The sequence below is a fragment of the Chelonoidis abingdonii genome, chromosome 4 (genome assembly GCF_003597395.2).
Source record: "Chelonoidis abingdonii isolate Lonesome George chromosome 4, CheloAbing_2.0, whole genome shotgun sequence".
NCBI lineage: Eukaryota > Metazoa > Chordata > Testudines > Testudinidae > Chelonoidis > Chelonoidis abingdonii.
The window spans coordinates 83,764,308-83,788,692 of record NC_133772.1 but is presented as its reverse complement, the minus strand read 5'-3'; the positions used below and the strand labels follow the sequence as shown (position 1 = coordinate 83,788,692).

At 40.2% G+C, this 24,385-nt stretch overlaps 1 protein-coding gene across 3 annotated transcripts in view; it reads left to right on the top strand.

Annotated features, from left to right (window-relative positions):
• The window catches only part of DCAF5 (DDB1 and CUL4 associated factor 5), a 98,991-nt gene that overhangs the window by 51,024 nt on the left and 23,582 nt on the right, over positions 1-24,385 (top strand). For all 3 annotated transcript variants that reach the window (XM_032774799.2, XM_032774801.2, XM_075065397.1), the window contains exons 6-7: positions 3,996-4,209; positions 20,320-20,386. In XM_032774799.2, coding sequence (XP_032630690.1) covers positions 3,996-4,209; positions 20,320-20,386 — 281 coding nt within the window. The remainder of the gene's footprint in view (positions 1-3,995; positions 4,210-20,319; positions 20,387-24,385) is intronic.

Here is a 24,385-nt window from a genome sequence, read left to right as displayed (position 1 = left end):
GTGAGGGCAGAGGCTTGGTGCTTTTGAGGGGCCTTAAATATACATTTCCATAGCTTCAGACTTCTTTTTAAGTATAATCTTAACTCTGAATTTCTTTTGGGCTTGACTTGCGTTAGAGATAAAATATTCTTTTAAAGTTTGTTTCCCCGAAGTTACTAAAACGTTCACAACATTAAATCTAACAAAGGTTTTTGTTTTTTGTCAAATAATGTTGCGACCACTATGGGAGACTAATGCAAAGGTCTGTAAACCAGTTTCCATCTGCTTTAATGTTACGTTACTACTCTAAAATGGCATTTTTAGAATGTGTCTTTCATACAGCTGTCAGTGCATAGCAGTCACAGCCATAGAAAGGTTACTATAAGAGAACAGGCGGGGACAGTAGATTGGGAGAATTGTAGTGGGCTGATAATAGTACTGGCATGGGGCACTGGTGGGCACTATTATTTCTAGGTTGTATAGAAGTTGGTTTTGAGCAACATTCTTTAAAAAAAGAGAAAATCAGTAGTGATGCAAGGAGAAAGTTCAAAGAGCTGGTATAGGGGAATCATCTGTGCTCACCAAACAGGGGGAGGGGGAACAGATATAGTGAGAGAGATGGCCAAAATTGAAGAAATGGAGGATGTGGTGAGATGACCTCATGACAATGGATGGAATGGCCTTGTAAACTTTTAATAATAATAGATATATCTCCAATTTATTATTATCTCCTAGAACTGGAAGGGACCTTGAAAGGTCATCGAGTCCAGCCCCCTGCCTTCACTAGCAGAACCAAGTACTGATTTTTGCCCCAGATCCTTAAGTGGCCCCCTCAAGGACTGAACTCATAACCCTGGGTTTAGCAGGCCAATGCTCAAACCCTTAATGTTTAACAATAAAACACTGTTTAAACACGAAGGTTTCTTCTAAGGCTAGTTAGTAAAAAGAAAGCACAACAGTTTTCTTTTGTGACTGTGTGTGTGTGTGTGTGTGAGAGAGAGACAGAGATGCTTTTTGTAGATTTCAAGTTTTCATTAAAAAAAAAAAAACCTCTTTTTCAGGTTTTTGGTGAACATTTTTCAGTTTTTCCACAAAATGTTGAAATCTCCCACTGAAAATGCTGACTTTTTTCTCATTTTCATGCAATTTTTCACCAAACAGACACACCCCATTTCTCAACCTGCTCTTTTTTCCCTCTTTCTTCTTAAACTAGCACTGACATACACATGCAGCTTGAAATCTAGTCAGTGTCGTGTTTTTTTTAAAGCTGTTACTCTTCCCCCCCCCCCCCCCCAGTGTCGTGTTTTTTTTAAAGCTGTTACTCTTCCCGCTCCCCCCCCCCCCGTTTCCAAGAGATCTATTTTTTCTCCCCAGTTGGTTTATTGGGGGAGGGGAGAGGGGAATACAATCCCACAAACAACAAGGGTGACTGACTGACTATACAGGGGAAGCAGTACTAACAAATGGAGGGAAGCATTTTTTTTTTCCCTCCTACCCTTTTTCATTGCTAGGCCAGGTCTAGGCTACAGACCAGCGTAGCTATCTTGGTTAGGGGTATAACAAGGCAAGACCTGTGACCAACATGGCTACGCTGGTAAAAACCCCTATTATACACAGTTACACTGGCAAAACTGCACTTTTGCGGATACAGCTTTTCTTTTTCTGTGATATGTGTGGCTTGGATAAGCTACACTGGCAAAAGCACAGTTTTGCCAGTATAACTGCATCTACCTTAGGGGCTTGTCGACACTAGAAAGTTGTGCCACTTTAATGATACTGGCATAGATAAAGCAGTACAACTCCCCTTAGTGTGAACACAGTTATACCAGTATATCTGTTCCTTTACAGAAAGGGGATAAGCTATACTGGCATGAGGCATTTTTGTACCAGTATAACTGTGTCCATACTAGAGCCGCACTGGTATAACTATATTAGTTTTAAAAAAAAACCACACCCATAAGTGACGACATTATAGCAGTACAAAATCTCTGTGTAGACCCAGGCCTACAAGCTCTTTGCTGATACAGTATAATGGTATAGCTATACGAGCAAAGCCTTCCAAATGTACACCTGGCCTCAGTGAATTCAAGAATATAGTTACAAGTGTTACTTGTAACACTTCTTGGTACTTCTGTCTTCTAAAAAACCAACTTTCCCCCGTCACATTTGTTCCCTTCAAAGTAAGTTGGAAATGGTTTCAGCCTCTGATGTTAGGTTTCCAGACTACCATTGTCTCAGACTTCATAAAGAAGTCATTTACAAAGGAGGCTTTCAAGGGTTTGTAGGTTTAATATTTAGGAGTAAAACCCAGGATAAATTTTCAGAAGGGACTGGTGATTTTGGGTGCTTAAATTGATATCTTATGGGACAGGGGGCTGAATTTCAGAAAATGCTGAGCACCTGTTCTCTGAAAATCAGATCCTTTTAAGCACCTTGGGTGCCCAATGTGAGAGTCATTAGTCGCTTGAAAAACGCCTCTAGTTTCTTCATGGAAGTCCAGCTCTGGCCACTGAATGAGGGGGAAAAAACTGAGCCCATTGAAAACACATTAATAGGTTCTTCTTGACTCGAACCAAAGAGCAAGTATCTGTTCAGTTTTACAGTATATGTCATAAAACAAGACATGCTTAAACCTTTGTGGAATGCAGATTCCCTTCCATGGGGACTGACTCACTTTTATAAAAGCTTTGGGCAGAGAACTATATCTGAAAATATGATGCATTAAAACCTATGAGTCAACTTCCTCTGAAAATATGTGACATCTGTACACACATGCCTGGTAGCTACTGAGGTGGACAAGATTTCACAGCTGTATACAAATCAGCTGGTGAGGACTCCCCCAAACCCATGAACGAAAAGGTCTATCTCAGATGTTGTGGTAGGAGTCGTTAAATCTCTTAAAACCAGACACAGAGCAAACAAAAGATTTTCCCTATCCATAAGGATGCATTTTGAAGTACAAAGGAACCCAAGCCTCACAAACTGGATTTCAACCAAGTTTCTATTATCCTGGGCGCCTGAGGGAGACAAAGAGCTTGGCTTTCCTGTTTAAAAAAAAAAAAAAAGAATCTTTAGGGTCTGGGAACACCAACACTCACTTTTGTCTTGGACACGTGACCAAGCGTTGACATAGGTACACTTGTTACTATCAGCATGCTGGGTGAGGCTATGGACTTCTACCATGTAAGACTTTTAGGCAATAGTGTCATATATAATACTTAGCAGTATTTGTAGGTGATGCATGTCTGCGATTAGCTAACTCTTACGCTTTCTCATAATAACTTAACCTTAAGGTAGTCTTTTATTTAAGATACCTAGAGCTGATTGTTCTTTCTAGCAGTCAACACAAACATTACCTGATGTGCTGTAGAGACGTAAACTGTAAATGGAAGCTGGAATGATCTGAGAAAGAGCTGCAGCCTCCATCCTCCAACATGGTAGCAGAAAAGTATTAGCCCACACTGGTTAAGGCACTGGATGAACCAAAAGATCTGAGTGCTGGCAGGGTAAAGGCAAATAGCCCAACCCCTACAATAGTGGGGTTTTTGTTTTTTAATTAACAATTGTAATCATCTGTGTCTTAGAATTCCCTGCATGGGGACAAATTCTATCTGCTGCACATGGGGGTAGGAAAGAGAATAAAATCTCTGTCAATTACGCAAACAGCACTAGCCTCTATCTCCAGGCATCTTTCTAAACTGAGCACTTTTTATAGCTTGTCATTCAAGCTTTGACTCAAATTTGCTTGGGAATGGATGCTTTTAACGGTTTTTCTACAGAATTTGGGAAGAGAGAGACTTTTTTTCAGATGTATAAAATTGTTTATATTGCAGCATAATGAAAATGACAACACCTGGAGCAAAGATCATTCTGCAGAATTTCCTCTTCTCTTTAAAACTCTGATAACTACACTGGGAGATCACATATATTTTAAAAAGTGAAACACAGCTGATACTTTTATGTACACTTTAAATTTCGGACAGCCTGCCTGACTTGTTCTCTCTTTCCTTTCCTAGTTCACTGCTCCGCTATGGTGGAAATCTGTCCCTTCAAAGTGCCATGAGTGTCCGATTCAACAGCAATGGAACCCAGCTGCTGGCACTGCGTCGGCGTCTTCCACCAGTCCTCTACGATATCCACTCCCGACTGCCTGTCTTCCAATTTGACAACCAAGGTTACTTCAACTCGTGTACCATGAAGAGCTGCTGTTTTGCAGGCGACCGTGACCAGGTAACGGGCAAGTGGTGCCCTCCCAAGCTCACGTGTTAATTACTCTGTGCAAAAGTAGAGGCTTTCATGAGCATTTGAAAACAACTTTTAAGAGCCTTCTCTGATTTGGGGGATACTACTGAATCCAGAACATGGGGGTAGGGGAGGGAGGAGGAGTTGTCCTTAATTTCTTCATGTTGCAATACTACACAATTGTAAGTGAAAAATAATGCACACCAGGGAGTGTGATAAATTCTACATCTGAATAAAGTAATCTAAAATTTATAAAATGTGTTTTCAAAGGAAGCATGTAAATTAGCTCTCTGAAAGGTCCATTTGATCAGTTTTCACATCTGTGAATTAGACAATATTGTCTAGGTCAGAAAATTAAACTGCTTATTTAAAGCCAGAGAAACAGGCCGGTAAAATCAAACATTGGGTATTTAAAATTCTTCTTTCTCAACTTACATGTCAAATTTCATTATTTTACAAGTAAAAACAAATTTTTACAACTACTGGAACCACAAAACCTGCCCAGCATGTGAGATTTCCCCTGATATCAATAAAAAAGATTTTTGTAATCAGAACTTAAATTTCCAATGCAGGAGATAGAATAGAATCTCTTGTAACTATAAGGGCTCAGGCATGAAAACATATTTTTGTTACTGAAGTAAGTGGATATGACTGAGAAGCATAGGGAGTAGGTATGTTTGTGCAGTTCTAATCAGAATGCACAGAAGCAGTACTGAAGGCAATTTAAAAATTAGAGGGGTTTGTCCCAAGGAAATATTAAAAGGGCAAAGAAATATATTACAGAAGCAAATTAACCCGTTATACATTTGGAAACATGCCACTTCTTGTGGGTCCATAATGAACAAACCTAAAGATGACACTAGTCTTTTTCCTCTAGAGGTCAGAGTAGAACTACAATCAGGACTCAGATAGACCTATTAGCATTGTGCTTTTTATACTTTTTGTTTTTATTTGGGGGGGTGGGGGATGAGTGGATACATGCATTAGTTTTATGGAAAGAATGTGGGCATTCTTCACTGGGCCTGTTCTTTGCTTTTTGAAAAACCAGATAGATACAGGTTATCTGGTTCAGTTAGGAAGCTGGTATATAAGCATTACATACAGTATGGAATCTCTGAGCAATGGGAGATGCACTTCCTGATGAAATTTAGAGCAGGGAAGGAAAGAGGGAAGCTGAGACATAAAATGGAACATCAAGAGACAATTGGGGCAGTCTTCCAAAAAGGCAAACTTTTTTTTTTAGTGTCTTACGGAAAAACCTTTTGCTGGTGCCAAAACATGTACATGTAACTTAATCTTTGGTGTGGGGAAGTCTGTTAACTGCAGAAATGTCAAATATAACGGCATACTAATCACACCTAGTACATCAGTCAACCAAACTAAAGGAAAACTGCAATGACTTTTTTTCACAACTGATTTAGAGGACTCCAAAAATAATGAATTGGAATATGAAAGTTCAAGAAACTACACAGCAATAGTTAAAAGTAACTAACTGGATATGTTTTAAAATATCCAGTGATAGGAGTTGGACATGTAGGGGCTGTCACTTCCAACAGGAATTGCATCCTGGTAGGGCATATCTAGACATGAAGATAAGAGCTAGAACCTGCAGCCAAATCCACAAAGGATACAGGACAGGAGACTTCTGCAGTTCTTTGTAAGACAAATTCTGTACTTTGGCAGATGCGTTGGAGTTCTGTGTTTTTGTGTGTGATATGTGTCCATTCATGAAACCAGAAAAATTACAGAATTTACAGAAAAAGAGCTTGGAAATTTGCTCCCATCTGTTTATCTTGGAGTGTTATGCTGCATCCAATTACTATAGTACCTCCATGCCTTCCACATAAAATCAGTAGCAAAGTCCCTAATTAGCTTTGTGGAGTCTCTGACACTTTTCCCTTTATGGGGTCAGAACTCTGCTTTGGGTGAGGGGTTGTTTTTGGAGGTAGGAAGATGTGAGGAAGGGCTTGGAAATAAAAGGGATGTTAAATTTTGTGAGTGTCACTTAAGATAGAAAGGCATTCTCCGGCTGCAGCTCTTGTTTCTTGTCTTCTGGTATGTGCTAAGCAGACAATATGTATGATTCAGGCCTCGTTTTTAATTTTATGTTCTAGACATCTTCAGGAAGTAACTCAAGGTTTAATATTTTACATTGGACCTAGCGATTAATACTTTATATTCTATCCCAGTTTTCAGTTAAAAATACTGAGTATTGTACAAAAGTTGAGACCACCTCACAAAGTTGTATTTGATTTAAAAGTTATACTCCTCAATGGAAAACATGTGGTTACCAAAGGCATATCTCAATTGGGCATGGGATGGGGTTGTGCTGAGGGGGCTGTACTTGAAAAATTAATTCTATCGACTAATAGTGATATATTTTATTTATTTATTTCGTCTTTGGGAGCTGGGGCAGGAAAGAGACCATTCTAAGGGGTCTCAAAGATGAAGCATGAGTTACGGAACAAGTCATAAACATATTAGCAAATTATCAGGAAAAAACATGGAGGAAGAAAAGTAAATTTCCTGGATGGCACATTTATTGAATGTTTAGGGATAGGGGAAGAGGGAGATTTCCATGTCTTTGTCCTCCTTTATATTATTCACTAGTTAGCTTAGTTTTACATATATATTGGGCTGATAGCTGAATATAAAAGTTAATTCCCACTAGACAGCATAAAATACACTCTTCATTGTATGGCAAAAGCCCTAAATAACCAGCATTGGTTAACAGAACTTTGTAGATGATTCTTTGTCCAGACAGTGATGAAGATAGAAACTCTTGAGTTTTATGGCCATCAGGCTTTACATGTGTTCTTGCATTTCTCTCTTTATAGGGCTTTGTGCTCTGGAATCCCTCTCTGATAGACTCTGTTAACCCTCCCAGGGAACAGAGATAGAAAATGCTGTAATATTTGTAATTGAGAATTTGAACCTGCTGCAAGTGATTTGCATGCAGGCAAATGGTATTAAAGCAGGCCTGCTGCTAGTAAAATAGAAGCCTAATGTCAAAGAGTTAGTATCATTGTTCCCTGACGCTGTAAAAAGTAGAAATGTTCATTCTTTAGCCTCACTATGAAATTGCTGAACTAAAAATCATACAAAATTATAAACTGAACCTCAATCATTAATGAAATTGAGAGAAAGGTTATAAAATTGCTTCACTGGTTTGTGTTCCTATTGGACTTGCAGATATTTTGGGCAGGTAGGCTGTGACAAGAACATATCCTTTTTGTTGGGCAGAGGCTAGCTAGCCGTACTTCTTTCTATGCCCTTGGTTACAGGCCTTTGTGTTCCTATGAAAGCATCTGAATCATTCAAGTCTGAACACTAACATAACCGTTGTCCTTACGAACCTGTTGAAATAATAAACAGAATATGCAAGATTTTCCCCCGAAATGGCAGACCCTCAAATGTAGTTTGCTCTAAATATCTGCATTCTTTTTAGTTTATTTTTTTTAATCAATCCATAATGAATTTCCATTTATTTGGATTATAACTGATAATGATATTAGGGCCAGATTCTGCTACCCTTACTCGTGTTGAGCGGTGTATTATTCTTCAAATACCTAGATTCTTATGGTGACCAAAGTACATATGAAAACTTTTATCGTTTGGATCTGCACAAAATTCTGCCCTTGTTCTAGGTATTAAATATGAATAAACTGTTCACGTGCCACTTACTAAGAAGCCTCTCCTCTTCCTTTTACAGGAGCTCTGATCTTGATCAGTGAATGAACACAATATAAGTGTCTTGTTTGCCTTAATTAGGAGCTCAACTCAGCCCACCCTAGCTGCTCTCACACCCACAGAAGAAAATAAGGGGTGTGGGGAAGGCAGATTGAATAGGCCCAACTTTGGCCTTAGTTACACCAATGCACCCTATCAACTTTAGAGGGACTGCCTGGGTTTAAATGAAGAGCACAGTTTGTCCCAGTACATACACACTTAGTGGAAGGCATTTGTATCTTAGTGTTGGGTGATAGATAAACTTCATGCTCATGATTCCCAGCTGTAATATGTGGTGCAAATGAACAGAATGCCAATCACCAGCTTTTATTCCACACTATATATGTTTTGAACCACTCCAGGGCCTGTGGTAGTAAAATACAGCTGGTTGTTGCTTGCTTCAATAAAAGGGTTAATTTGTATCCTGTGAATAGAACAAAAAGTGTCTTGAATCTATGGCATGCCCTCAGACGTTACATCACCACTCAGCCTCTTCTGTTGACATTACACTGAAGGGGCGTTTCAGGAATGCACAACGTGCTGTACTGCAGACTGTTAAAATTCCCTATAAAGTTATAGCTTTTGTTATGTTTAATTCTGCACACTAAACTCTGGTTAGAGATAATATGATTTATGCCCATCAACTAATCAAAACATCAGCACTGCTCTCTTCCAAACAGGGTTAGTTATATGGTTGCTAAGCCCCATAAATGCGGGGAGTTGCTGTGGTATGGAAATATAACTTCTGTTGTACTTCCCTGCATGCGTTCTAGTTAAAAGGACATTTTTTGAGGCAGTGGTACTTATCAGTGTCTAATTCTTTAAAAATTAAAGGAGAGTTTTCCTCTCTAAAGAGTACATGTATGCTTTTCCTGTGTGAAAGGATGCCAGAGTATGAATGATAGCTCATGTCAGGTCTTGAAATGTAAAGAACTCAGTGTGCAAATATGTTGGGTTTTTTTGTTTTGGGGGGGAGGGGCAGGGGTTAGGACAATTCCTTACATAAAAAAGAATTTAGTGTCATATATTTTACAGAGAGAAAATTGGTGTCTGTCAGCTTGCTTAATGGCTAGTCTTCATTGATTTTTAAAAGAAATGCAGTTGGAACTGAGCTTTGTATATAGAAGCTGAAGAAACCCAATTCCATCACCAAACATTCACTTTCAGTGTTTGTCTCCCCTTCCCCTCCTCCCATCCCATCCCAAAAGAAACTACTTCATGGCATCTGAGTTACAGCAAAAGTGATAGAGAATGCCCCATTTGATTCTGCTGACTCCCCCTCATCTCCCCGCAACCCTCCTGCCCTGAACATTTCTTATCTCTCATTTCCTGGAGACCTTTGTAGGAGAGCTTTAGTCCTCCGGACATTGAGGTCAGCACAAAAGGACCTCTGCTCCTTCGCTCCTTTTAGGCTCTGCAGGCAAGGAGCCCTGATTTTGAGTACTTTCAGAGGTTTGCAGAATTGGGCTTCTTTTATGTGCACTTGGGAAATCTGCAGTGTAAGGATTTATCTCTTCAGGATGATGGGTGTGGTCTGGTCTATGATTTAAATAATAATAATAATTAATAATAATTACCTGTTGCTAACAAAATAGGGGCCAGCAATGGGTACAGCTGAACTGGTACTGAATGCTGTTTAACTGCAAGTGTAGACAAGAACATAAGAATGGCCGTGCTGGGTCAGACCAAAGGTCCATCTAGGCCAGTATCCTGCCTACCGATAATGACCAACGCCAGGTGCCCCAGAGGGAGTGAACCCAACAGACAATGATCAAGTGCTCTCTCTCCTGCCGCCCATCTCCACCCTCTGTGTTCAGAATCAAGCTTAAGATCTGCTCTTTTCTGGATGGATAGTGATAAGAAGGCTAGGAATTTTGTATTCTCATAGTTAATAGAATTTTCTCTTCAGTGGGTTCAAGAGAGCAGGAAAGGCATGCAGGATGCCTGCAGCTGTAGCAATGTTCAGAAATAGTCTACATCTACCCCTCATCCTCTCCGCGTACATAGAAACATCTTCTTTGTTTTCTTTGGGATGTAGTGGAAATATTTTCATTGCTGCAGAAATCTGCAGTCATAGATTTTCAGTTTCTTCTCCCAGTGATTAAAAATTCAGTTTTACTATGCAGTGAGTCTGCAAAATATTGATTTGATAGGTTTTGATAACAGTTTTTTGTATGACAGGTCTTTAAAATTGCCCTTTGGACATTCAGTTACTTTTAAGATTGGAGTGTGTGTTGGGAGTGAGAGCAGTGGTTTGATTTGAATTTTTCAGTGCAGTTCTTTAGTCTGTTACACAGCCATCTGGCTTTTCTTGTTCAATCGGTACAGTTAATTAGACCGGCATGTCTCTTACCAGGCAACAATTGATCAATTACTGCAGAGAGAGCCTTTGGGGAGCTGTGTAAGTTGTTCAGCACATGGTTAACAACAGTAGTTGATGATGAATGTTTCCTTCTCCAACAGCTTTAATTGGACAAACATTGTATACTTTGTAAACATTTATGTAAGTGTTATAAATGGAGAAGATTCTTCTCTGCCCTTGACTTGCTTCTTGAGGATAAAGGGAGGTTTTAAGTCCTGTTTAATTACTTAAGGTGGCTCAAATTGTAGCATAAAGAACCAGCCTGGAAAACAGTTTCAGGTTAATAGAATTGTGCTGATTAGGGTGAAAAAGGATAACTTTTTTTTTTTCTTTTAAGCCAGTGTTTTTGTTGTTACCATAACACTTAGGAGCCGCACTGTGCTGGATACTGTACAAACACTGAACAAAACCGTGGTACCTGTCCCTAAAAGTTTACAATCTAAGCATGAAACAAGACAATAGATGGATACAAACAGGTTGATGGGGAGCGTACAAGGACCCAATAAGACTATATTGGCCAGCTTTATGAGTAGTAGGTCTTGTGCACCAGAGGCCTAATCATAGTGTAGCACCCCTCTCCACCTGGTTACCTCCTTTAATGCCAGTCTTCTTACAGGTTTTGATGGACAGGTCTGGGTTCTTTTGGATCCCCTCACCCACACAGAAGGGTGTATCTGCTTTCTTTTTTCTATGAAATTATTTGGCGGTGCTTCCACCCCCCTTGCCCCTTCCTGGCAGGGTCACCAGGGCAGCTTGGGCAGAAAATTCTAACTACAGGCACATAAAATATATTCAACACAATAATTATATTAAACCGGAGACAAATACAACATCATAGGGTGAAACACTATTTTTAGGATCACCGGTGCCCACACTGAAAATACTCATGACTTGATGTAGCAAATGTAAAATTAGTGTCCCGTTGGTATGCGTACTTTGCTGGGGGCCTTGATGACCTATAACCACAAAATCCTTCTCTGCAGTTGTTTAGCAGTGTGGCGGACTGGGTTCAGTACAGCCCAAAGGGCTCACAAGTGGGAGAAGGTGGTAAATCCCTCCATAGGTGTAATACGCAGCAGGTTATAAAATCCTCAAACCCTTACTCCCTGACTTGAGGACATAGTTCAGGGAGTAGGGGGTCCCCAAAACAAATTCCCTGACCAACTAACTAAAATATAGTGCACTCACAAACTCCATGAATAATCCTCAGGTTCAAAGATGATGCTGGATTCCTCAGTCACTGCAGAGGGGCTGCTGTCTGCTGGCAGGGATCCTCCTCAAGCAGGAATTAGGCTGTGTGGGTCCCAGGATTTCCCCTCACCACAAAGATGCAGGGCTCAAGGTGTAGGTTATACAACTACACTAACATCCAAACTAGCCTTCTAGCCTAGCCTCCAGTCACACACTGAGCAGGCAGCTTCCCTGGACTAGCAGAGCTGACTATGTGGTGACTGGTCTCACCTAGGGAGCTGGAGGGTAAACCCAGCCTGGCTAGGGAAATTTCCCAGCAAATGCTACAAATCGGGAATCATCAATGGGGAAGGAAAAACCCAGCTGAGGGATCTGCTGTCAGGTCCCTAGAGGCCTGTTCTCAGGGGGAACCCTGCTTGCAGGCCTGGGACTCACCAGCTCTCCACCAGTCCTGCCCTTTTCCTGGCTGGCTCCAGACTGACTACAAAATGGCTTCTCTCTGGGAGGGCCTGTCCCTCCCTATTGGTTGCTGGGTGGACTCTGAGTCTGCCTTGGCTTCCCCTCCATGAGCTGCCAGCAGACGGAGTCCCAGGAATCTATGTAATCTCCTTGGGGGTTACAATAGTCAAATTTGTGTGTCGAAAATCTCTCTTCCCCTCTTAGTCATACTACGTAGGCCTGCAGGATTTTCAGTATGTCTTGTGCCTTGTCCACACCTGTGTCGCAGCCATGTTAATGGAATTGATTTTCAACATTAACCAAACTTAAAAGCCATTTTAGGATGCAAGGCAAACTTGTACAGTAGATTAGGGGCAGCAGGGGCTTATGAATTTTCAAAGGCAGAATAGATGTGTTGCATAAATCCTATATATCTTATTCATAAAGTCAGAGTCTTGCTTTCTAAAGTGAGTCTTTGGAAGGCAAAAATCTCCACGTGAAGAGTCCTCAGGCTTGTAGTCTTTTTAGTCTTAGTCATGAATTTTATTTTGGTTTGTTTATATGCTTTTTTTACGTAGAATGGCTTGGTTTCCTTTTGTTTGCTCTTCCAGAGGGAAAGGTAGATTTGATATCTGGACTCAAGGAAAGAGATGGTGAAGCTGGGAAAAAGGCACTTGTTACCTCAGGAGTACAGATAAGTTTAATTAAGTAAAAAACATACAAATGTTCACTTGACTGGGAACTGAAACTTGTATAAATTCCCATGGAGGGTTAAGGTCAGTATAACTATTCGTATCACTCACTGTTTTTCACACCCCTGAATGATGTAGCTATACTGAAGTAAGTGTAGCGTAGTGTAGTGTAGACCTGGCCTTTAGCTATGACACTGAGTACATGTCCCAGACCTGAAGAAGAGCTCTTGGTAAGCTGGAAAGCTTGTCCCTTTTACCAACGTAAGTTGATCCAACAAAAGATATTACCTCACCCACCTTGTCTTTCAAATATCCTGGAACTGACATGGCTACAACACTACATACAGCATTTCTATTCATAAGTTGTTCTAATTTTAACATACTTCTAGGAATAATTTCCACCCGCGTCTCGCCATACTTTTGAGTATACGAACTCCCCACTGAGCCAGAGTAAGAAGGGGTTAAGTGTGCCCTGGATACAAGTATTAAATCAGCTCTACTCCACAATCATAAGTGTCAAGCCAGGCCCTTTGGCTGGAGTTAGTAATAGTGAGGGAACAGTTATGAGGAGGGAGGCCTCAGAAGTGGCTGCTCTGATGAGGGAAAACTCCATGTTGAGAGGCTTAAAGGGAGCTGAGTTCACAGGACTGGGAACTACAGCCAGGCATGGAGACAGTGGTCTTGTATGTGGAAGGGAAGGCTTGGTCAACAAACTGTTTGGTCTTGTCTTGTCTTGTCTTCCAGGGAAAGAGGGGAGCCTAGAATATGAACTGTTTTTCCTGTCAGGCCGTGGTATTTTGCTGAGGGTTTTGCTATTTATATTTTTTTATTTGGAGACATTTTTCTCCAACTTCTTCCATAGACATGTCTTTTTTTTTGTCTCAGCTGTGGCCAGTGGGCATTCTGCTAACGTAACAGTGACAGAGTACTGAAAAAAACAGGTCCTTGATAAATAACAAATTATCTTGTTGCTTGCACATGTGCATATTTTTTTTACACACAAGAAATGTGGAATTATTACAATAATTCCAGTGAAATTGTAAAGTAGATGTCAGTCAATTAATATTCTCCATATGAGAAATATCTCCCTTTGTTCTTTTAAAAAAAAAAAAAAAAAAGTGGGTTTAGGTGGATATAGAATTCTGCTTATCAAGTAACCCTTCCTTATACACATACTTTGCTTTAATCGGTATAGCTGAATAACCATTTCATGGGGACAAGAAAAAGTGGAATTCTCAAATTCTTCATGTAGGAAATGTAGATTGCAAGATGCTGAGAGCTTTCCAACAGACAACAATAGGAAAATAAAGACCTGAAGGCAGTAGGATTCCAGAATGTGCTAATGTTTGTTGTTATGTGACCACAGCAGTAACAGATCAGATCTCAACTTATGTGTATCACCTGTGGTAATTTCCTTTGGGAGACATAGGGAGAGTAAGGGAGATAGGGGGTGGGGGGAATGGGAGGAGCTGCAATGGACCAAAAGAAGAACACACAAGTCTAAAAGTAACTCTACCAAAGTTCTAGTCATTGTTAATTCCAAGCATTTTATGCATACTTACAGCTCTGAGAATGAATCCATGTGTTCTTCAGCATCAGATATTAATCACACCTGAGAGTTTTCTTCCTTCTAAAGCAACTTCTGAATCAGCAACATGTAGTCATCTGGAAGCCTTTTCCTCTTGTTATTGCTAAGAGCATAGATTGAGGCTGATCCTTCATAAGAACATCTATACTGGGTCAGAACAATGGTCAGTCTAGCCTAGTATCCTGTCTTTCAGGACAGTGAAGAACCTGGCATTGGCCAGAGGAAACGAACAGAACTGGTAATCATCAAGTGATCAATTTCCCCGTCGCTCATTTCCGGCTTCTGGCAAACATCCTTGCCCATTCTGGCTAATACTCTTTGATAGACCTATCCTCCAGGAACTTAATCGAGTTATTTTTTGAACCCTGTTATGGTTTTGGCCTTCACAACATCCTTTGGCAAGGAGTTCGACAGGTTGACTGTGTGTGTGAAGAAATACTTCATTTTGCTTGTTTCAAATCAGCTGCCTGTTCATTTCATTTGTCGACCTCTAGTTTGTGTTAGGAGAAGGAGTAAATACACTTCCTTATTTACTTTCTCCACACCAGTTATGATTTTATAGACCTCTATCATATCCCACCTTAGTCATCTCTTGTCCAAGCTGAAAAGTCCCAATTTTATTAATCTTTCCTCATATGGAAGCTATTCCATACCACTGATTTGTTCCCCTTTTCTGTAACTTTCCAGTTCCAAGATATCCTTTTTGAGATATGGGGACCAGATCTGCACAGTATTCAAGATATGGGCTTACCGTGGATTTATATAGAAGCAATATGATTTTTCTGGCTTATTATCTATTCTTTTCCTAATGATTCCCTTTAATAGAATGAAATACTTAATTATGTGCTGATTCTTAGCAAATGCTTTTCTGTTAATGGCACATGTGATCATTCTGCATGTTAATATCTACCGTAGTGATCAGCTACTGCAGCAAAAAATGCAGACTATGAAGCAGGTGTTTTTAACATTGGTGGAGGCTTCTCCTTCCAAATGTCTGAGCTCTTCCCTCAGTGTCTGGCCTGATTCAAAAGTCACCACTATTTCACCAATCCTCTATTTGGGGACCTACCATTTATCCTTTCACTATTTCCTACCACCCTTATGATTCATCACTGCTAGCTTACCTCCATGATCCTCATCAGTGTTACTCTACAAATCAGCTGGTAGGAGATAGGTTGTAAGGGAATGTGCAAGACTAAGATCCTTGGACCACATATAAAGTGGAGTCTGAGCTGACAAACATTGCTTATATGGCTCCTTCAGTAGGTGCCTTTCTTTAAACCAGCCTAGTGGCATTCTGACACTTACCAACATATAACCATGGCACTGTGTGCTCCATGGCAACAACACTTTAAATTCTACAGCAGTATTAATTCATTCTGTCCTGAAATATACTTAATTCCTATCCCCCAATACCACATGCAACTATGGTTCATTGAAATAATAACTCAAGTAAAATTAATTATTTTCAAAAATGGATGTCTAAACAATCCTGGACAGGTGGCCCATTTACACGCCCCAGGCTTTGGCGCCAATGCTCTTATACAGACGGCACAGATCAGAACTTCTTTCCTCTCCTCTCTGAATGTGCCAGGAACACGGGGAGATTGTAGATGGCTTCAGCAGCTCATCTTCCTTTTTAAGCTTCAGTTGCTGCATTGTTCTTCAGCCAGTGCAGCTCACACACCTACATTCCTGGCTGCTCCCCAGTCCCTGAGTATAAAATGGACTCCAGTTCTGGTTCCCTGACCCCGGCTACATGGCTCCATGCAACAGTGCAGGGAGCATGCTCTGTAATCCAGTTAACTGCTATTGTGAGGAAAGCTGGAAAACAAGAGACAACTACAGGGAGTCCTGTCAGGGCAGGGAGATATGGAGGGGGTAGTGTGACCAACTGAGAGGAAGAAAATATCAGGACATATACGGAGCAAAAGGAAAAAAAATAATTAAACTCTTGAGTGCAAAATATTGGTCAGGGATGAGGGACAAATGCCTAAATATCGGGAGAGTCCTGATTTTATCGGGACATCTGGTCACCATAGGAGGGGGGAGGTGGGAACATTGGCTACTGGCTTTGATGGCAGCAAAATGGCAAATTCTGTGAGGTAGATGTGAATGTGATTTTTTTACTCCTACCCAAAGTCCATGGGGTTCTGCTCTCCCATCACTGAGCTATTGGTTCAAGCTGTCTGCAGACTTGTGCAGGTGACTCTTCAGTTTACCTTATCAACAGCTTTTGATGGCTATCGCTAGGCACAGCTCACTATTTAAAATGAAAACTGGGACTTGGGTACATCTGTCTGTGGCAGGAAGTGAATTCTGTGGCATATTCTGCAGCTACAGGCTCCATCATCCCATGTATGCACCCACATGCCTCACTTTGGAATTTGGCCCACTAAAGTAAGTTTAAGCTTGTACAGCTTCATCAATGGGAGAGAGGATTGTAGCAAGAAGTGAATGATTAGCAGGACAAATTTTTTAAAAACAGTAACTTTAAAAAGTAGGAGTGAAGCTGTAACTTCCTCTTCCAGCTCCTTGGCATGCAAGTTACGGCAAGTTAGACTCCCTAAAACTTGGACTGCTAAACCTATGTACACCCCCTTACTAAAGTGCAACTAACCACCACCACATATGTAGCCTCAGTTTTTCTCTTTGTTACTAGGTTCCCAAAGAGGTTTGCTCCCAAACCAGACTCTTAGCATAGCTGAGCCTGATACGTTTTGAAGTTTCCAGGCGGGCTGTATGCATCTGTTCTATCCTTTACAAATGGTTTTTCTTTTGATTTTCTTTTTCCCTTTCCTCTTTTTTTTTTTTTTAAGAATCTGAAACTAATTTCTTCTGGTTATTCTTTTGTAGTAAATATATGATCTAAAGCAAAACATGAGGTGCTGGGTATGACGATGATTTTGGTAGAGGGGGAAACTTGGGGCATTATTGTTCGGCATCAGATGTTTCCTGATAGAAGTATTTGTTTAGCTTTCTCTTAAACCATTTTCAGGGATGTTTTGTCATTTTATTTTCAAGCTAGGGCCATCTTTGCCCTGTGCTGAGCAGTTTCTATTTTGATTACGTTCTGGGGTAACAAATGTTGATAAGATGGCAACCCTTTGTATAATTTAAAGAACAACTACAAAAACAACAACAAAACTTTCCATGTAGCCTTTTTCTTGTGTAACAAATACCATTTGCAGAACTGCTTTGTTTCTTGAACTGTTTTTGTTTGGGAGGCTGTCTGCATAAGCCCTAATTCATGTAGATCTGGCACAGTCGCCTAGCCTGCTGTGGGCTAGCACTTGTAAGCTGCCATATGAAAGGGAACCGCTTATATTCCTGGCACCACTAGGTCATTTTGGCACTGGTAAGCTGCCTAAGTGCCTGAACATGTTGGCTTGTAGGAATTACTCTTTGGAGTACTTGGCACTGAAAGGAAGGGTTTCTAAGCAATACAGAACTAGTGCACACAAGTTTTGTAAAGCAACTGGTGTCTGATCCATGCTCCTTCACATCAGTAAAGAGGCAATTTGCATTTGTAGATGCTTACTCATACCCATATAGTTTTAAAATTGGAGCTGCGAGGAGAAAAGAATAGTTGGTTGCATTGTTAGTGGGTGGGAACTTTGAGGGGATTCCAGAGGTCTGATATTGCATTGTTGTGGCAGCACATATTTTACCTGTAAAATAACTAGCATATTGTTTAAAAATCTTTACAAGGTTGTGTTTTTCTCCATGTAGTTTGACTTTATTTTTGTTTCTTAGTCCTGTGTTAAGATCACAGGACCTGTCTCTTCACAGCCTGCTATCACTCTGCCTGATGAGTTTGTTTATCCCTGGAGAATGGAAACCAGTTAAACTCAAGCCAGACAAGTAGAGCTTATCTTCTGTCAGAGGTCAAGGAAAGGCCAAATTTTCTTTCTTTTCTCTCACTCACAAAAAAAGTTTGATTTTTTGGGGCTAGATTAATCAGAGTTTTCACCAATTTAAATGATTCGTAAATCAGTTGACCCAACAGAGTTACTTTCAATTTACATCAGGCTAACTGAGATCAGAGTCTGCCCCTTTGTCCTTAGTTTACATGCCCTGTTGTCCATTATCTGAGATTAAGGTAAATGAGTCACAGAGCAGATTGTTGGAAGATATGGTAAGAGGTAGTTTTTGTGTCCCTTGCAACTGGAAGGTAGTGAAATGTTCTCTTTTTTTCAAATGTCCCCTTGTCACTGTGATGGGTTGGACCCCTTAGGATGCCACCTGATATGTTGAGATATCATTGAGCCCATCTGTTATGCCAGCCTAGGACCCTTTTTACCTGTCTTGCTGAGCCAGGCTATTAAGCCTCCTCCAGCCAACACACAGACAGGGCAACACCCAACTGCAGGATGAAACAGACACTGAGATCAGTTCTGGGAAGGCTCAGTTTAAGGGACGTGCTCCAGCACTCAGGTGTCCACCTCCCCTTGCAGTGCAGACCCAAAGGTATATTATGAAATTCACCTCCTCCCTCAGTGTGGAGGAAGGTATGCACAACTCCTTGTTCCCCCCTCTCCCCAGTTAGAAAGTACAGAAACTGGGTTTAATAAGAAACAAAACAAAACTTAACTGTAAAAGGCAGATTTTAAGTGATTAAAAGGGTAGCGAACAGAACAGAGCAGATTACTAAGCATATAAAACCAAAAACGCAAACTAAGCTTGTTTCACTAAAGAAATTTGTTATAAATAGTAATTTCTTCCCCTAGATTTTGTTGCAGGCAGATTACAGAAAGTCTTGAAAGACAGCTACACTGGTCTCCAGTTAGTATTACTCACAAGCTGGGTGCCCTTCAAACTTGGGCTCAACCCTTCTCCCCTCAGTTCAGTTCTTGCTTCCAGGTCTTTTTCAGTGTCTCTTAGGGTGGGGAAGCAGAGGAGAACCTCAATGTCACTCTCTGGCCTTATATAGCTCTTGTGTATGGTGGGAACCCTTTGTCTCCCAGTGGAAGAACACTGGTATTCCAAAGGGTGGGTCCACTACTAGGTGACTCAGACCCATGTCTCTGCAGAGCTGTGGCCGCCGTTACTTGTAGGCTGTCTGGAGTGTCCACAGGAAGGTTAAGCTCTTTCACAGTCCATTGTCTCTGCTAATGGCCCATTAGCCCTGTCTGGCTTTTCCATTGTTGTACCTGAAGGGCTAATTGGGGTTGACGCCCAAAGTAACACATTTGAAATATAGATACATAATTAATATCCCTAACTTCAGATGCAGAAATGATACGGGCATACAAATAGGATAATCATATTCAATAAATCATAACCTTTCCAATGATGTCTCACATGAGCCATCTTGCATAAAGTACATCTCAGGTATGTCCTATTCATATCATAAGCATGTTTTCGTAAAGAATATGGAGTGAAACATCAGTCATACTGCACTATGCAAAGTAGGGAATACATAAAGTAATGTGCATTGTGCCTTTGTGTACATATAAAGCATTTGCTCATCCATTATGGGCTTCTGAGAGGAGGGGCTGTTTGTAACCATCTCCCCATCAAAACTATAAGCCAAAAAAAAAGACAGTATTGTGATAAACTCGTATTTGCGGCGTTGCTTGAAATTTAAGAGAGAGCGAGCTAGGTTTGGTCATTTTCCCTCTGCTGAATAATAGCAAGATGATTCTTGGCAACAGTGAGTGACTTTTCATGGTAATCTTCCTAAAGGTATCAGTGGTGCAGGGATGGATGAATGTCTGTCTGGCACATTCTAGATGCTTGTGGTGTCTGAGGATGAACAATTTGGAGTTTAGGGAAGGGTGAGAGCTCAAAGTTCAGGGTGGTTGGGTCTGGGATTTTGGTCTGGATCCATTTCTGCTTTGGAGGCTAGACTGCACAGCAGACCAAAAATAAAACATGGACAGCGGACGCTTGCTTGGAACTCTCTTCCTTTTGTGTCTAGAGTTCTGAGATCCCTAGCTGGGGCAGCAGCCTGTCCAGACACACAGAAGTAAAACTTAGAAGTTCTAAAAGTCATGACCAAACAGCTGGAATTCTCTCAATTCACTTTTAAGAGAGAACCTAATTCAAGTGATGCCTCACCCGTAACTTGCTTTATTTATTTTTATTTCTAATAGTACATCCTCTCTGGCTCTGATGACTTCAACTTATACATGTGGAGAATTCCTCCGGATCCAGAAGCAGGTAAGTTTATATGTGGAATCTGACGAATACTATTGTTAAATACTAGTTACCTCTCAAAATATCGCACAATATCATACTGTATTATAGATTGAGGCCAGAAGAGATCCTCATATACTCTGTTCTATCCTGACCTTCTGCGTAATGCAGGCCTTAGAACTTCACCCAGTCTCTCCATTGCATTGATCCCAATGACTTTTGCTTAACCTATAACATAACTTTTTTGGAAAGATATTGACTCTTGATTTAAAGACAACTTGTGTTTGGAGAATATACCACTTCCTTTGACTAAACTGCTTCAGTTGTTAACCCTCACTGTTGAAAATGTGTACTTTATTTGTGTTGAATACAATTAAGTATGACCTGTTGTGCTGGGGGACACGGAGCAGCGTTCATTTGCACTCCCTGTCAGTACTTGGCCCAGGCTGGGGAAGCTAATGATTCAACCAGCAAACCAAATTCGGTGATGAATCCTGGTCACATGCCACCTAAGACACATCGCACATCCGCTAAGAAGAAGACTTCCTGTGCTATAGTTATATAGTAAAGCAGCAGATAACTTGCCTTAAAAATAAAAGTGCCAAGTTTTTATTTTATTCTTAAAAGCTGGTCGGGTACAGTGAATTATGTGAACTAGCTGCTATTGGGAGAGTAGGTCATAAAAGGCTCAGCAAACTGGAGAACTTTGGAGAAAATGAGGCCTCTTAATTTTGGACTGGTTATTAAGCTTGATTCTGTATAATAATCTATTTTATTAGGATACAAAACTGATGACTATGTTTATACCATAGAAATTTAAAGATATTAACATCTCTTAACCAGGATTATATGGATTTGTCCTGTCTTTTCCTTTGACTTTCTCATCCTTTCTCTAGGAGATCAATCTCCTCAATTTCCTGTGTAACTTTTTGGTTTAAAACGGCTATTTGAAATTAGTAAGAGGAAATATGTAGATTCTAAATTACACTTTTTTTATATTCTAAAATAGGCCTGTTCATATGCTCTTCCTTTACTTATTGGTCAGTCCTGGATTTCAGGATATTGCATTTCTCTGGGAATGGATGCTGATGGCCCTAATATCTAGAAGATCTATCCCTCTGTTAGTTGTCTTCAACTATTGGCTGTGAACCATGCAATTCTGAACTTGGTGCTGAGCAGATGAACACCTGTATACAAGGACTGATACCTAGAGTTAGCACAAATTAACATGTCATGTTAATCAACATTTTCCCGACCAGTCTTACTGTAACTTGAGGGTGGTAGTAGTACAAGATTTCAACACTTCAGTTACAAAACAAATTGCTTAATGTCAAATGCAGTAATAATCAGAAAATCACGAGATAGAGTATGTATGTCTTGATCTCCTGTAACCTTTTTGGAAGAATTTAGCTGAGCTCATACCCTTACTGGTAACCATTCCTATCTCATATAGGCATCACTTTATTTGCTGATATTATGCCACTCCCTTGAGGAGGCTCAATTTAACTGTCCTGTGCAGCTAATCTATTTTTAAACCCCGAAGCATTTTAATGTACCCAGTGAACATTTCCAGAATTTGATCTGAGAATGACTCTTCAAGATTTTCATTAGTAATGATGGGGCCATTATACACTTTATGGATATTGGCTTCTGTGGTAACTAATTTGCCAGCCATCCAGTTCATCTAGGATGAACTGATCTGTAGTTATCTATCTTCTTCACTCACCTCTTCTTCCAACCTAAGAGGGAGTAGGGGAATTCTCCAGAATTTATGTAGCCTTCTTTATTGTGATGAAAGACAGTTTTTTCAACTCAGTGAGTGGGGTTTGACTACAAAAATTACCAACATTTACATTAAAAAAATCTCCTTCCACAGGCATACTGAGGCCCTTTTCACCTCACCCTACCTCAGCTAATAGGGGAAATTCCCTCATGCTCAGTTTCTGGCCACCAATACAAGTCTTAAGAAGTGTCTGTATGCCTATGATCCAATAAGGTAGAGTGAGAGCGATCATAAATGTTATGAACTAAAGTTTTACAAATAATGTGCTGTACCGTTCTAATTAATGGTATTTTTAGTAAAGATATGACTACAGCTGGGTTATGAGCCCTCTTCAATTGATTTGAGACATAATATTTCTATTAACATACATTCAAGGGAACAGTACTGATTTGTGTATGATATGGTACATTTTTCTTGCAAGCCTGAAATTGCTTTACAGAATTACTAGGTAAGGAGAACTTCACCCATTACCAAAATGTAGCCACATCAATGGTGGAAAGTGATGATAGCTGTTTAACAGCTCACAGCATCACCTCACAGCAAATTAGAAGAGGCAGTAAAGGATACACTGTTCAAATGGAACTGCATTTACATACAGTAGAACCTCAGAGTTGGGAACTGACCGGTGAACCGCAATAGGGAAGCAGCAGAAACAAACAAACAAACAAAAAACAGAAAAACCAACAATAGTAAAACTACTTAAAAAAAAAAATAAAATAAATAAGGGAGGGGGGAGTAGGGGAGGAAACCTTGTCAAATTTTTGTAAGCTAAGGAAACTTTCTATGCTTGTTTCATTTAAATTTAAGATGCTTAAAAGGAACATTTTTCTTCTGCATAGTAAAGTTTCAGAGCTGTATTGAGTCAATGTTCAGTTGTAAACTTTTGAAAGAACAACCATAACGTTTTGTTCAGAGTTACAAACATTTCAGTTACAAACAATCTCAAATCCACCTGTGTTTGTAATTCTGAGATTCTACTGTATGTGGAATGTAATTGCTTGTGTTGGCATCCTTCCAGAACTCTGGAATAAACTCTACATGTCTTGCAAATAATTGTAGTTTAGAGAGATTCTCCCAGTGGGTAGGCTGGGTTATTCCCCACTCCACAGTAAGCTCTCCAGTGACTTGTTCAGCCTAGTTCTAAATGTGCCACACAACAGGGCTTTCATTGCTTACCTTGAGAAATTTATGTCACAACAGAATAGTTCTTTAAAAGTTAGGAAGCTTAGAAGCGTTTTTCCAACTTTCTCCATATGTTTGATCATTTTTAATAGGGATAATGTAATATACATGTATAAGTGCCAGCAATCACACTTCCTTCACCCTTTTCCCTCTTTCCTTGAAGATGATGGAACATTTGTTCCCATGCTTCCCCCACATCCCCAGTTCCTATCCAGTTCTCAGTTACTTTTCAGAAATCATCAATGACTTGATGATGATTTTTTTTTTTTTTTTTTTTTTTTTTTTTTTTTTTTTTAGCTAATTCCCTCATTAAAGCTGTGGACTCCCCATCAAAGGGTAGAAGTGGACAGACTCAGTTTTATCTGTCTTCTGATGGATAGCATTTCCTGCAGCACAGGGCACTCTGGCACCATGCAAGGACATTGGTCATTTATTTGAGTAACCAAATCCAGTATTTCTACAAGTTTCTGTTGGCAGTGAGGAAGGCTGAAGTGAGATGAGATGTAGACCGTCCCTCCCCCCATACTGCTCAGCAAAACTGTTAGAACCTTGTTTAACTGTTCGTGGTTTTTCAACAGAATTTACCAAAACCACAGTGGGAGAGGTGTGTGTGTGTTTTAAATATCACACCAAGAAGCTGTTTTAGCAACAGGAATTTTATTATTATTTTGTGGTTGGAGAAAGTGATCAGATGATCACTGAGTTATTTAATTGAAATGACTGTTGCCAGACTTTTGAGCTGCTTAATAAATCAGAACAGCAAACTGCATTTCCAAATGTCTCTTAATACCGTCTTTTGACTGTAACTCTGTAACAGCTGGCAGTAACAGGCCTGTCATTGTGGTCCAGTTACTAAACTAATTATGGCAATTTTCAGCATGACTTATGCAATTTTTCTTCCCTTTTTTGCAATGTCATTGCAAATGCAAACAGCTCTTCATGCTTGAAGTATTAGATGGCAAGATTTTATTGGGTTGGAGACAAGTTTGTACTTTAAGCTCTCATAAGTCCCAACATGACTAGTGGAGCTTATTTTTTTTTTTTTTGGGGGGGGGGGG